General features: G+C 42.2%; 1 protein-coding gene across 1 annotated transcript in view; it reads right to left on the minus strand.

Moving 5' to 3' along the window:
* Positions 1 to 15,894, minus strand: part of LOC126483615 (uncharacterized) — a 733,734-nt gene that overhangs the window by 295,139 nt on the left and 422,701 nt on the right. Inside the window, exon 6 of the mRNA XM_050106657.1 lies at positions 15,623 to 15,769. Within this exon, the coding sequence (XP_049962614.1) occupies positions 15,623 to 15,769 (147 nt within the window). The remainder of the gene's footprint in view (positions 1 to 15,622; positions 15,770 to 15,894) is intronic.

Consider the following 15,894-nt stretch of genomic DNA (forward strand, 5'->3'; position numbering starts at 1 on the left):
AATCTACTCCATTTACCGACTATTGTTCATGTGCTACATCAGTTGTTGGCAATACTGTGTTTGTTGTCCAGAACTGAATACATTGTGTTTTCTTAAAATTTACGGGGAGTTCATTTTCAGAGAATCATTTAGTAATTCTTCGTAAAGCATCGATAACAGTATGTTGCTTTTTCTCGAATAGGAGTTATTTAAAATGTCATTGCTAGTTTCAGAGTAACTACATTACTTACATTTTACGATTTCACTGTTTTGAACATGAAACATATAGCTGCCTTATGCAGAGGTTCGTGATTTCATGCCCAAATAAGGAAGTACGTCATGTCGAATAAGAAGGTGTTGCTCCGTCGCGATAGCGGTATAAAACTGGCACAAGGGAAATATACCTTTCATTCCGTATGCGTCGTCCTAGACGGCTTTTTCACAGACGAAGAACAATTTGGTATGTTAGTTCTTTGCGATACTTTAGAAGAGAACAGTTGAAGTGTTCATACAAAAATATCCCGACAGACGGTGTCCATGAAAAATGACAATTCAGTGAATGTGCAAAAAATTGTTATTTACATTGCGCAGGAGCACTATGCAGACGGTAAAGAGCAAGCCTGAACGAATGGAGCGAACTAAATGGAAGTTGTGCCAGCTATTCTTCATAATACACGTGTTAGCGAGAGCCTCCAAAATAAGTCATACAGGCATTGTTGGCATTTTGCGCACAAACATCTTCCATCAGTAACATGTCTCACTTGATCAGTAGCTATACCAGTGAGGTATAAGAATACGAGTGTAATTCTGTCACCCGGTTCTGAAGCGACATGTAGACAAAAGGTCTCTCTTCTAAGAAATCTCTTTACCGAAGAATCTACCTTTGCTAAATGAAGAAATATGCATTACTGGGCCTCTGAGAATCGGCACTGACAGAGGTTAAACATCAGAGGCAGTGGAGTGTGAACATTTGTGCGAGATTACGGGAGAGTACGTGATGGGTTCTTACTTGATTGAAGAAACATTAAAGGGTAAAAGATATTCACAAATGCTTACTGAAGAACTATCAGCTCTCCTAGAGGAGGCATCACTTGTAATACAGAGATGAATGTAGTAAAACTACGATGCGTGCCTGGCTCACTACCCCTAAGTTATAGCTAGAAAGCTGCTCACTCACAGCTTTCCTTGTCGCTGGTTATGAAGCGTAAGCGTTATCAGAAGGCCTGCACGTTCTGCTGATTTTCATACCATACATATGTACCGGCGATTACGAACCCTAAAGGTAACGCGCCAACCTTTCAATATGCCTGTGTAGATGTGCCTCCATATATGGCGATCCTGTGCACTTTGGATCCAGAACGTCCACTCCGTCTACAGGCCACAAGTGGCCCATCGGTAACATCCGACCGCCGTGTCTACCTCAAGGGGAGGATGCGGATAGGAGGGGCGTGTGATCAGCACACCGCTCTCCCGGTCGTCATGATGGTATTCTTGACCGAAGCCGTTACTATTCGGCCGAGCAGCTCCTCAATGGGCATCACGAGGCTGAGTGCACCCCGAAAAATGACAACAGCGCATGGTGGCCCTGATGGTCACCCATCCAAGTGCCGCCCACGCCCGACAGCGCTTAACTTCAGTGGTCTCACGGGAACCGGTGTAACCACTGCGGCAAGGATTCAGGACATCCAGTGCTTGAAATCGTTTTGCAGTTCTAATCGCTTCCTTTGTCTTCCAATTAGACTATTTCCACCATGTTTCTCACTAAGAACAGTTTTGGGCCCGAAAGTGTCAGGCCAAATGAGAATGTGCCCACTGACAAAAAGTTCATTAGACCGAGGCGCTTGTCGGCAGGCAACTGGAATCAAAGTGGTGTCAAGGGGTTGCCTACCTACAGGCACAATAGACCACTTTATAGATTCTCTCGGTAAATGCTCACTTTTAAAATTCTCAATAAAGGTTGGCGGAAGTGATCGACGATTTTGTCGAACTGGAACAGGTGGGCCTTTCAAAGCGATCCTTCGCCGTTTTATCCACGCATGTATCAGTGCCGGATCCCTTCGTGGTTACACCACAGGAGGACGCGAAATCGTAGGGCTGAAAAAAACATAAGCATCTTTTGCTGCTTTGGTTGACGTTCAGATTTCGTCGAATGGTTTTCAACAGTCCCTAGGTGTTCCAGCCTGTTCACGAGGGAATACATTGTTATCGTGCTGTTCTCCAAAGGGATGTGATCACGTTTAATGATGATGAAACCCGACAATGTCCATAGAGAAGGGTTGAAACGTCCGAGGATGTCAGCATTGTCAAAGGCTGCCTAGAACGTCTTCCTGCTCCTCAACGCACTGCAGACTGTCGTTTTCGGCTGCGAAATGTGTGGGAATCAACAACCCAAGGAAACGTGTGACTCATTGACGCCATTTGTGAGACCTTCTGAAGCACTTTCGTGCCAGTGGTTTGTCTGGAATGTTTTCCTCGGCCACCCATACGAAAACCGCGAGATTTCAAAGGTGGGCGTTGCGGTTCTGACCTCCACCGCAGAGGCGTCGAAAGATGTTGTGAGATGTGGACAAGAACGGTTGTGCGTGAAGCAATACTGACCCTACAACTTATCCTAGAAATTAACATTTCTAGATTTAGAGAAAGCTTGCGACGATGTTTACTTTTGAAATTTTCAAGGTAGCAACGATAAAACATAGGGAGCGAAAGGTTATTTACAGCTTGTGCAGAAACCAGATTGCAGTTAAAAGAATGGAAGGACAGGAAAGGGAAGCCACGCTTGGGTAGGGAAGTGAGACAGTGTTGTAACCTATCCCTGATGTTATTCAGCCTGTGCAGTGAATAAGCACTAAAGGAAACTAAAGAAACATTTGGAGGAGGAATTAAAGTTCAGAGACAAGAAATAGAAATTTTAAGATATACCAATGACATTGTAATTTGTCAGAGAAGCGAAAGACTTGGTAAAACAGTGTACAAAAAGATAATGCCTTGGTAAGAGATTATAAAATAAGCATCAAGAAAAGCAAAACAAGGATAATGTAATGTGGTCGCATTAAATCAGGCACGTTTGAGGGAATTACAAAAAATGCAGACTGACAACAGTAGGAAAACCATTTCGAAAAAGAGATGTTTGTTAACATCTAATAACAACTGAATTGTTAAGAAATATATTCTGAAGGTATTTGTTTGTAGTGTAGCCTTGCATGGAAGTGAAACATGGAATACGCTCTGATCAGCCAAGAAGACCTTTGACATATCACGCTACAGAATGCCGAGGATTAGATAGTTAGAGTGAATAAAAAAAACCAAGATATTCTGAAAAGAATTGTGAAGAAAAGAAATTTATGCAACTTGACCAAAAGAAGGGATCGGATGACAGAACAAATTCTGAGTCATCAAGGAATTGTCAGTTTGGAATGGGGGGGGGGGGGGGGGGAGGTACAATTGTAGAAGGAGATCAAGGCTTGAATACAGTAAGCAGTTTCAAATGGACACAAGAAAATAGGTGTGGCTGTTATACAGAGATTAAAAGGTTTCACCAGGATACACTAAAGTGCGCGTCATTTATGATGGCGGCCGAGTTTAGGTTCGTTCTGCGCATCTGACGTCACAAAACAGTCAGCCCATGAACAGAGAACGACATTGCCAGAGCTCCACTGCAGTGCAGAGCACGGACGAGTGTCTTCAGTTTTAGAAGAGTTCAGTCATAAATAAAGTAATTGAACAAAAGCAATGTCTTGATAGCACACTTTCTTTTATAGAAAGATTGGAAAAAGCATTCTTTATACCAGATGCTTCATACTCTATTAATTAATTAAACCAAACAAGCAATAAGCCTCCTAATTCAGGCGATAGCAAGGAAAGGTGTTTGTATCATTCTCACTAACTGCTTTTTTGCAATAAAGAACAGCAGTAATTGTTTATTTCCTATTGTACTTCGACGAAACGTGAGTAATTCATAGTCATACCAACAGTGTTTGTCGGTATTTTGCGTGATAGTTTAAAGTCCTCCAGGAAATGTCCTGAATGGCGAGCTGCGTTAGCATAATGGTTGAAGAGTATGGCTGCCAAGCGAAATGTTCTGAGTTCAAATCTTCTTTGGTGCTCAATATTTTCTTTATTTAAAAACAATATCGAAGGTCTTACTTCATGAATTTTATTCGTTTGAATGTAATTTTTTGAAATTTCTAGTGGCAATTAAAATCGACCATACAGAAAGTATACGCTATGGACTTTTACCTCTGCAATGGTTTACTACGTGTAATGCTGCACAATAACTGCGTTGAACATCGAAACAAAATTAAGTCATTTATGGGGGGAAGGTATCATTCAAGAAGATGTGTAAAAATCAAATTTTTGTGCCAAATAGTTTTTGTGAAATCGAATGATAAAGTGTGTCAAAGCAGTCGAAACACCATGTGTCTGCACAGGAGAGCAGTGCAATGATAACAAAGTCGCGCACATCACGGAATGCGTGGAGCACGTCTCTGTAGCAGCGAAAGGGTTAATGCGGCCGTGGTGGCTTTACTTCATAAACTGCGCGCTCCCCCCTAAACGTAAGTTTGCGAACCGTACTATGGCGCTGCCTCTCTTGGCGCGTACAACTGGCAACGCAGAAATGTCCCGCGTCTGGGCGGGCATGCGCAAACCGCCAAGATAAAAGAATTGAACTATAGTATCTGGCGTGGCGGTTGTGCTTCCTGCTTGTATGGTGAGTGGGCCATCGCAAGAGACGATTATAAGGTGGAGTGTGAAAAAGAAAGGAGGTGGCTTATATACAGTTGTTCAAAATCCATTGTGTTATAACTTAGTGAATTTGTTAAAGCTGTTAGTTTTTTTAATTTTTATCTTTATAGCTTTTCTCTGTGGTAAAATTTCGGTGACCAATGGCTGTTGATGGCTTGAATATTTTAAATATAAAGTATCCGTTGACGTTGTTTAGTTCTGTTCTAAAAATACTAAAAGTGTTGTATGTGAAATTGTTGTTCATAAATAGAATTATTTAATGGTTTGGCAAGACCTGCCCAATGGTTTTCCACACCTTGATGCTTGTATCATACCTGTATGTACCACTGTAAAGGTAAAACATATCAGTAAATCACGAAGAAATAACACAGTCACTTCGCTGTTTACGAAATCTTTAACGATGCAGCATATATGCTCTTATTACATCAATCTGCTGTGTCCAGAATTTCTCTTGGTCTACAGTCAATGTAGTTACACTTTATCGTTTTCTGTGTTGACTAGCAAATTCTGCGGAACAATGGATTATTCACAAAGTACTATTCCTTCCACATATTACCCGCCTCCGTAGGCGGAGTCACTAACGCACGCATGTGCTGTAACGGTCGGTTAGAAAGCAGCCACTTCGAATCCTGGGAGTGGTGCAAATTTCCACCACTATTATATGGCCGGAAAACGGAAGGACAATTGGTGGCGTAAGATTTCTGATTACCAGACATAGCGCCACTGTCCTGGAATAAATCCCAAATCTCTCTGCAGTGTCTCGTGGACTGAGTTCAAGCGACACTGTTGACGACGCTTTGTCCGTCGGGTGAAGATGTTAAGTTCGGCCACCTTCAAGGTACTATTGTAGTAGAGTAGGCTATGTGCTAACTCTTCTCCCTCCACTATTCAGTAGGGACCCATGTCCTGAATCGTGATCCAACGACGCTACAGAGCGTCATAGACGATGGCGCCTGCAAATGTATATGTATACAGGGTGATTCTGTTATGATGATACAGACTTTCAGGGGTGATAGAGAAGAGTGATACATCGATTTTAGGTAAAGGTCCCTGCACCCTAAACGAAAGAGTCGAAAGTCATAAGTCAAAATCTTTCTGATTCCTCTGACAGTGGAATTTATGTACAGATATTGTTGTTGCTAAGATTGCAGTTTAGGTAACTTTCAGAGGTGGTAGTATGGACCAAAATAGGGAAAAAGTCTAGGAAACATGGACTGTACAATGCATACATTAAGGGGACATTCTCGTGAAAATGACCAAAAATTTTAAAAGAAATTTCTTCATCTATAGAGAAGAGCATTTCATGCAGATTTAAAAAATGTGTAGTTTATGGGCACTATCATTTACCGTTCGTTCTGAAATGGAGGTTGAACCTAATGTTGCACAAAGGCCACGCCCATCTGTCAGTTTGAAGTGTATCAGAATACGTGAAGCATTATTTTTTTCTTCCTTTTTTCCGTCGTTAGTTAGGGATCGTTAACACAGGAGTATTCTAGAAGGCTCTGAGTCCCGGAACCAAATTACAGCTATGTCTAGAAGGCTGTGATTCAAATGTAAACAAAGCTCTGAGGGTATATGGTTTTGGAATTTCATGCGCTTGTGGTTTAGCAGATATTGTGTGTTGTTTCCTTTCTGTGTGTGTGTGTGTGTGTGTGTGTGTGTGTGTGTTTCCTGTGCTACAAATCCCGAGAGCAAAGAAATTTAGCACCAAATGAACGTTTCGCGGTAACCAGTTCCAAACACGGCCGAATAATACACATCAGTTGCTTCAAAAGTCGTCTTCGGAAACTGTGTCTACAGGCAGTTCTTCTAGACGTAAACGTCTGCTTTCTGAATGTAAGTAGAACAAGCCTAGTAGTATTGTGAGCAGCAATAATGACGTAAACATTATTGTGAACCTAAACATGCTATCAATACCTTTGAAGAATGCTGTGAAATGTAAATACTTCAATTGTGAAGATAGTATTCACGTTACTGAGGACATTTCAGCAAGGTAGTGTCTTTCAAGTCAGTTAGTGATTGCCTGTAACTCATGTAAGAAAATGGCTCTGAGCACTATGGGACTCAACTGCTGAGGTCATAAGTCCCCTAGAACTTAGAACTACTTAAACCTAACCAACCTAAGGACAACACACACATCCATGCCCGAGGCAGGATTCGAACCTGCGACCGTAGCGGTCCGTCGGTTCCAGACTGTAGCGCCAGAACCGCTCGGCCACCAGCGGTCGGCTAACTCGTGTAAGATGCACAGTGATACTATGACATCGCCAGTGACTGATAGTTGATATTACAGTGTGAATATTCAGCTTGCTTATGCTATGCGATGTATCGGAAGGGGAAGGACGGATGTCCAGACTTTTTGTGCAGTCATGGATTTGCCTCCACCTCCACTGAGGTTTGACAGATACTCGTACAATAAATTAATACTCGTATATCATGCTTTATGTGGTGTAAGTGAACATTCAATGAAATGAGCAGCAGAAGAAGCAGTAGCCTTTTCTGAGAATACAGACATTGTAGCAGCATTTCATTGATCTTGGCAGAAGAGAGATCATACTTCTATGAATGGGGTTGTAACTGACACATTTATTGAAACTGGTAAGATACTAGATTATGAATGTCTAACAAGGCACTTCCCAGGTTGTTTAAGTAAATTTATTGGCATTATTTCTGTAAAGAACTTGGATGGCACAAGTGGAAAGATGGAAACGAAATAAATTCTAAACATTTTTATAAGATCAGACGTCAGACGTGGTGTGAGGTATGTAGGCTACCTTGGGGATGGAGAGTGTAAATGACACACTACTGTTGTTAATGGCAGACCGTATGGGGGCACTCTGATAGAAAGGCATGAATGTGTTGGGCATGTACAAAGAAGAATGGGAGCTGGGCTGAGAATATTATGTAAAGACTTCAGTGGAGAAAAACCGTCAGACGGAAAACATATGAGTGGTACAGGCCGTCCTACAAAAAGTGAAATTGATTCTTTGACTATGTTAAGAACTAGCAATAAGGAGAAATGTAGGAGATTTGGAGAACATGCAACGCGGTTTCACAGAGTGTCAACAGATGAAACCCCACAGAATGGTTTGTGTCCAAAAGGGGAAGATTCGTGGTGCAAGTACTGGCTGGGCAATGCTACAGGCATACAATATACCCACAAGCATTCCTTAACACTTGCTGTAATGAAGGCAATTACGCCTATATATAGGGATCTGGCAAACAAAATTCTACTTAGGAATTGTATGCATGGTCTCTCTCAGAATGCAAATGAAAGCTTCAGCAGCTGTATATGGGAGAGAATACCCAAAACTGTATTTGTTGGGCTGAAAGTGCTGAAGATTGGTGTAATGGATGCAATAATAACATTCAATGATGGTGTAATTTCAAGGATCAATGTTATGAAGAATTTGAACATCCTGACAGGAAGGAACATGGATTGAGCTTAACGGGCGAGTTGTGGCGTCCTGAAAATATTCTAAGTTCAGAGACGGCGTGGCCGCGCGGGGTGCTCGGCAAGCCGGGGCTCATCAGCAAACACGTCGTGCCGAACGTTAGCCGGAGCAAGAGGGGTAGCCCCAGCAGATTGTCCAGGCGGACCACGTGGCTGGGAATACCACGTTGACGCTGTGTCAAGAAAGGTGCTTTGTGTCTATGTAGGAGATTTGAATGCCGGGAGTGACAAAGATGGCGGGCTTTGTGAAAGCATAATGCCAGACATTTCACAGTTCATTTAGAAATTAATAATAGCCAGACGAATCATGATACCTTAAAAAGAAACATGTACATTACCACTATTTGCATGATGATTCTGATGGTGTAATCAGATTTTCAATATCTTTATTAGTTTAAAGTTTAGTATCTGACTGCAAATTATACGAATAACACCCAGCAACGAGTTTCCAAAATCTAAACGGTTCATCCGATTTTGTCGATCGACGTTCCTTTAGGAAGCTATTGGTGTAAACCTAAATTGGAATGAATTACAGGCATGTAACTTGAACAGAACGCGAGTTATTGGAGGCCAAAGTGGCCGATTACTATTGATCACGTCAAGCCATGAGTACTCCACAGTTACACGAAAAAACGGTAGCAGCATGCTTATCAATATATTTATTCGTCTGTGTCTTTGTATGTATCCGATGTATACTATTCATGAAGACATTGGTCAAATATTTACTGTGTTTTAGAGGGCACAGAGACATTAGGGTAATGGCCTACTTTTATTGCTATTCCTTTGATATATGTTTATTTAATTTGTTTATGTTGTGTCTAGACAAGACAGCCTAAACACAATGAGAGGAAGCCGAAAGGCACGCGCTAAGCTAAAGCAGGATGGCGTGAGGTCTGAAACTGGATACGTAATGAATGCTATAAAGAAAAGTACGTTGCTTCTGGAATACTTAACTTTAATCCATCCTTTTGGTACATCTGGAGATTGTGGCGATACAAGTGAGACTCTTTAGATACATGCAATGTTACTAATGGCGCCTTGCTAGGTCGTAGCCATTGACTTAGCTGAAGGCTATTCTAACTACCTGCTCTGCAAATGAGCGAGGCTTCGTCAGCGTGCATCGCGAGCTACGTCGTCCGTACAACTGGGGCGAGTGCTAGTCCGTATCTCTCGAGACCTGCCTTGTGGTGGCGCTCGGTCTGCGATCCCTGACAGTGGCGACACGTGGGTTCGACATGTACTAATGGACCGCGGCCGATTTAAAGCTACCACCTAGCAAATGTGGTGTCTGGCGGTGACACAACATTTTATATATTTAATAATATGTGTTAGAGCGTGTTTGTGGACCAGTAGTAGGAATATTTAATTAAAATCAAGTTCTTTAAATGTAAATCCAGTAGTTCATATGTGTTTCAATATGTTTGTGAGTGTGCATTGGCTTGGAGACATGGTGGGAGCGCTCTAGCCAATCACAGGGCTCGTTACTGAGGTAGGCGACTACCGAAGTCAATGGAGAGACTGTATAGAAGTGTGGAAGGACCTACATGCAGAGGACACGTGGAGTGTAGGACGGGAAGGTGCTATGCGCGGTCGCAGGAAATACTTGTAGAGTGTTCGGCAGTTTGCGCGTGGTCGCGGGAGAAATAAATATTTCATAGTGCCGACTTGTGCACGGTGAGATTTCCGTGGCTTCTGCAGTGAAGACATAGCATGCGTTTCGAAGCGAATATCACGCGAGCTATGTCGTTACTCATAACTAATTACGTGAAGTAGAAATCTATTGTTTCCCTGTTATTAAACTTATATTTTACTTAATTGCTGGACCATTGACACCAATAAGTGTTTTGCAGTAATAAATGGCGTTCTTAAACGTACTTCTGACATCATACTCATCATTCAAAGGAGTTAAAATAGTACCTGCGGGTTTTATTTAATTGCAATCTTTCATTTATAAAATTCTACGTTCCATTCAAAATTCGGAATTGCCGAGTGACAATAACTTTCGATCATTCGATTCACGTGTATATTCATATCGTATACTGTAGATTCAGCAGTATTTGAATTTTAATGCGGCAGCTACGTATCCCAGCCTCTGGACAACGAATCCAGCCAAAACTTTTAATATTTCACCTCTGACTCTGAGGGTACTTAGTTGAGGGCCACCATCGCATTTTTATTCGAAAGCTCGCAAGCTCTAACTGCTATTGATAAGCGACTGGTAACCAAAGAAGAGACAGCTGCAGAAGCTCTTGCCAAGGAGTCAAGGATAAAGAAAAAAATGAAGAGAAAGGGTATGGAGGGTAAGGAAACAAGAGGGCAACTGGAGTATGCAACTGGAATTTTCTAAAGGAGCGTAGTGGTTGTTGTTGCTGTGGTCATCAGTCCAGAGACTGGTTTGATGCAGCTCTCCATGCTACTCTATCCTATGCAAGCTTCTTCATCTCCCAGTATCTACTGCAACCGTCATCCTTCTGAATCTGCTTAGTGTATTCATCTCTTGCTCTCCCTCTACGATTTTTAGCCTCCACGCTACCCTTCAATGCTAAATTTGTGATCCCTTGATGTCTCAGAACATGTCCTAACAACCGGTCCTTCTTCTTTGAAGTTGTGACGCAAACTCCTCTTCTCCCCAATTCTACTCAATACCTTCTCATTAGTTATGTGATCTACCCATCTAATCTTCAGCATTCTTCTGTAGCACCACATTTCGAAAGCTTCTATTCTCTTCTTGTCTAAACTATTTATCGTCCATGTTTCACTTCCATACATGGCTACACTCCATACAAATACTTTCAGAAACGACTTCCTGACACTTAAATCTATACTCGATGTTAAGAAATTTCTCTTCTTCAGAAATGCTTTCCTTGCCATTGCCAGTCTACATTTTATATCCTCTCTACATCGACCATCATCAGTTATTTTGCTCCCCAAATAGCAAAACTCCTTTACTACTTTAAGTGTCTCATCTCCTAATCTAATTCCTGCAGCATCACCCGAATTAATTCGACTACATTTCATTATCCTCGTTTTGTTTTGTTGATGTTCATCTTATATCCTCCTTTCAAGACACTGTCCTTTCCGTTCAGCTGCTCTTACAGGTCCTTTGGTGTCTCTGACAGAATTACAATGTCATCGGTGAACCTCAAAGTTTTTATTTCTTCTCAATGGATTTTAATTCCTACTCCGAAATTTTCTTTTGTTTCCTTTACTGCTTGCTCAATATACAGATTGAATAACATCGGGGAGAGGCTACAACCCTGTCTTACTCCCTTCCCGACCACTGCTTCCCCTTCATGCACCTCGACTTATATAACTGCCATCTGGTTTCTGGACAAATTGTAAATAGCCTTTCGCTCCCTGTATTTTACCCCTACCACCTTCAGAATTTGAAAGAGAGTATTCCAGTCAACATTATCAAAACCTATCTCTAAGTCTAAAAATGCTAGAAACGTAGTTTTGCCTTTCCTTAATCTCTTTTTTATGGTAGGTCGTAGGGTTAGTATTGCCTCACGTGCTCCAACATTTCTACGGAATCTAAACTGATCCTCCCCGACGTCGGCTTCCACCAGTTTCTCCATTCGTCTGTAAGGAATTCCTGGTAGTATTTTGCAGCAGTGGCTAATTAAACTGACAGTTCGGTAATTTTCACATCTGTCAAACCTGATTCCTATGGGATTGGAATTATTATATTATTCTTGAAGTCTGAGGGTATTTCGCCTGTCTCATACATCTTGCTCACCATATGGTAGTGTTTTGTTAGGTCTGTCTCTCCCATGGCTGTCAGTAGTCCTAATGGAATGTTGTCTACTCCCGGGGTCTTGTTTCGACTTAGGTCTTTCAGTGCTCTGTCGGACTCTTCACGCAGTATCATATCTCCTGTTTCATCTTCATCTACATTCTCTTCCACTTCTATAATATTGTCCTCAAGAACATCGCCCTTGTATTGACCCTCTATGTACTCCTTCCATCTTTCTGCTTTCCTTGTTTGCTTAGAACTGTGTTTCCATCTGAGCTCTTGATATTCATGCAAGTGGTTCTCTTTTCTCCAAAGGTCTCTTTAATTTTCCTGTAGGCAGTATCTATCTTATCTCTAGTGATATGTGCCTCTACATCCTTACATTTGTCCTCTAGCCATCCCCGATTAGCCATTTTGCACTTCCTGTCGATCTCATTTTTGAGACGTTTGTATTCCTTTTTGCCTGCTTCATTTACTGCAATTTTATATTATCTCCTTTCAACAATTAAATTCAATATCTCTTCTGTTAACCAATGAGTTCCATTAGCCCTCGTCTTTTTACCTACTTCATCCTCTGCTACCTTCGCTATTTAATCTCTCAAAGCTACCCATTCTTCTTCTACTGTATTTCTTTTCCCCATTCTTGTCAATTTTTCTCTAACGCTCTCCCTGAAGCTCTCTACAAACTCTGGTTGTTTCAGTTTGTCCAGGTCCCATCATCTCAAATTCCCACCTTTTAGCAGTTTCTTCAATTTTAATCTGAAGTTCATAACCAATAGACTTCTAGTATCTCCAGGTTTGTTCCATGTATACAACAGCATAGTGGTAAGTTAATAAATCTGTAAATCTTCTTTTGCGATTTTCCGAAAACTTGAATTTTCATCATTCAGGTATACTTTTTTTTAAATGACTGAAGTTAAACTCACAAAAATTGGTAGAGATATTTAGAATGACCTCCTCTGCCTCGGTTGACTAATATTTCCCGAAAAATGTGTGATGATGATGTCAGTGCTAGCTAGATCTTTAAATATTTTTGTTGTATTAAAATAAATTTGTTGTCTCCTTCACAGATCAGCATCAGGGAAGGAAACTGGAGGCTTGAAACACTTATGTGAATTTTGTCTGTTCTCTAACTCTTTTTACAAGCTGTGCAGTCAGTGGTTCCAAAGGAAATGGTACCGCAGTGAAAGAGTGTTCCTTTTTTACACTATTACAAATGTTTTTGTCAGTACCAAAATATAATAAATATCTCAATGATTTTTTGGGAAATACTTTGAGTAATGACCCTAATTGCGTTTACGAATTTTGAGCTATCTCTCATTTACGGATCAATTGCATTATGAAGGTGAAGATAATGCTAAAAACGCAGCCAGTTCAGAGGTGTGTCCACTTACGAGCTGTGAGCCCTTGGTCGATAGAGATGTGTTTCACTTTAGCGAAAATGAATAGGTGTTCATAGCTCCTAAGGTATGCCTTTTAAAACGCATGTTTACTGGACATTTTTTCTTGTCTAGGCCTATAGTACCACGTCTGAAAGTAGCATACCTGACATTCTTAGTAACAACCGTGGAAATGGAAATGAGCGTTTGGTGTCATTTTCCGGGACAGGTCTGGGGCAGGTCTGGCCGCCTTGGTGCGGGTCTTATTACATTCGACGCCACATTGGGCGGCCTGCGCACCGGATGGCTATGAAATGATGATGAAGACAACACAACAACCAGTGCCAGCCGGAAATCGAACCAGGGCCCGTAGGACGGCAGTCCGTGACGCTGACCACTCAGCTATCGGGGCGTAGAGTAACAACAGTACCAGTACATATATTCCCTATCGGATGTATCAGAAAGAGTTTCGCTTATAGCTTCCATCTCGTTTGCTTCCGAACCAGGGACTCTTAACTCAAATTGATACATTTATCTGTCTCCTTCATCCTTGAAGGCTGTAACTTCATCAAGAAATCACTCTGTATATAGAAACATTTACAGCCGGAGGCACCTATAACGTTGACGTCCTGTAGCGTCGCCGGGTGACGTTTCCGGACATGGGTTCCTATGTAAAACTTACGTACTAAGTCCTCTCGGCAGCGTCTAGAAATCTGCAAAATGAATTGTGAAAAACCCTTTATATACAGGGCTATTACAAATGATTGAAGCGATTTCATAAATTCACTGTAGCTCCATTCATTGACGTATGGTCATGACACACTACAGATACGTAGAAAAACTCATAAAGTTTTGTTCGGCTGAAGCCGCACTTCAGGTTTCCGCCGCCAGAGCGCTCGAGAGCGCAATGAGACAAAATGGCGACAGGAGCCGAGCAAGCGTATGTCGTGGTTGAAATGCACTCACATCAGTCAATCATAACAGTGCAACGACACTTCAGGACGAAGTTCAACAAAGATCCACCAACTGCTAACTCCATTCGGCGATGGTATGCGCAGTTTAAAGCTTCTGGATGCATCTGTAAGGGGAAATCAACGGGTCGGCCTGCAGTGAGCGAAGAAACGGTTGAACGCGTGCGGGCAATTTTCACGCGTAGCGCGCGGAAGTCGACGAATAAAGCAAGCAGGGAGCTAAACGTACCACAGCCGACGGTTTGGAAAATCTTACGGAAAAGGCTAAAGCAGAAGCATTTCTTAAACAGGAGATTGAAAAACCGATGGATCGGTCGTGGTGGAGATCATGATCAACAATTCATGTCATGGCCTCCACGCTCTCCCGACTTAACCCCATGCGATTTCTTTCTGTGGGGTTATGTGAAAGATTCAGTGTTTAAAGCTCCTCTACCAAGAAACGTGCCAGAACTGCGAGCTCGAATCAACGATGCTTTCGAACTCATTGATGGGGACATGCTGCGCCGAGTGTGGGAGGAACTTGATTATCGGCTTGATGTCTGCCGAATCACTAAAGGGGCACATATCGAACATTTGTGAATGCCTAAAAAAACTTTTTGAGTTTTTGTATGTTTGTGCAAAGCATTGTGAAAATATCTCAAATAATAAAGTTATTGTATAGCTGTGAAATCGCTTCAATCATTTGTAATAACCCTGTACTTACTGTGCAACTATGATCAAGCTTGACGTCTAGAAATCTGCGCCGGCCGAAGTGGTCGTGCGGTTAAAGGCGCTGCAGTCTGGAACCGCAAGACCGCTACGGTCGCAGGTTCGAATCCTGCCTCGGGCATGGATGTTTGTGATGTCCTTAGGTTAGTTAGGTTTAACTAGTTCTAAGTTCTAGGGGACTAATGACCTCAGCAGTTGAGTCCCATAGTGCTCAGAGCCATTTGAACCATTTTTTAGAAATCTGCAAAATGAATTGGGAAACACCATTTATATACATACTGTACAACTCTGATCAAGCTTGTTGAAGGTGGCCATTGTGTGAGGAGGCAGAAAACCCTTTCCGATTAGAAGGCTGAACGACTCTTCAGCGTCTTCCAGCTGGCAGTACGCTAGTAGTCTTTCTATCTTACCTTTATTTTTGGTTTATCAATACCTAATACAGTAGCCAGTGGAATACTGAAGAAAGTGATTGTCTACAAAGTCCACAAAGATTAAAACGCAAATTCGACATTGCTATGGCAAGTGGGGGACGCCAGCGATTACAGGAGCGTGTTGCCCGTAGCTGAGCTTCTCCCTTTCTCTCTCTCTCTGACACACTCACACACACACACACACACACACACACACACACAGAAAGAGCCTAGGTACTCACTCTGCCAGGAGCCCAGTGGGATGGGCGCGCCATCCAGTTTGCGCCACTCGACGTGCGGCCGTGGGTTGCCGGCGGCGCCGCAGCTGATGCGCACGTTGTCGCCTTCGTGCACCGCCGTTGGGTCCTTCCTCTCCATCGATCCTGAACCTATACCACGAGAAAACATTTCCATCTTTGTTACGTGCCACCTTTAGACCGGGAGGCGCCAGATGCTACATTATGAATTATCTCGAGATACACGATCTATGCCACATAGTCAGTGCGGATTCAGA

Source organism: Schistocerca serialis, chromosome 6, assembly GCF_023864345.2.
Source record: "Schistocerca serialis cubense isolate TAMUIC-IGC-003099 chromosome 6, iqSchSeri2.2, whole genome shotgun sequence".
Classification (NCBI taxonomy): domain Eukaryota; kingdom Metazoa; phylum Arthropoda; class Insecta; order Orthoptera; family Acrididae; genus Schistocerca; species Schistocerca serialis.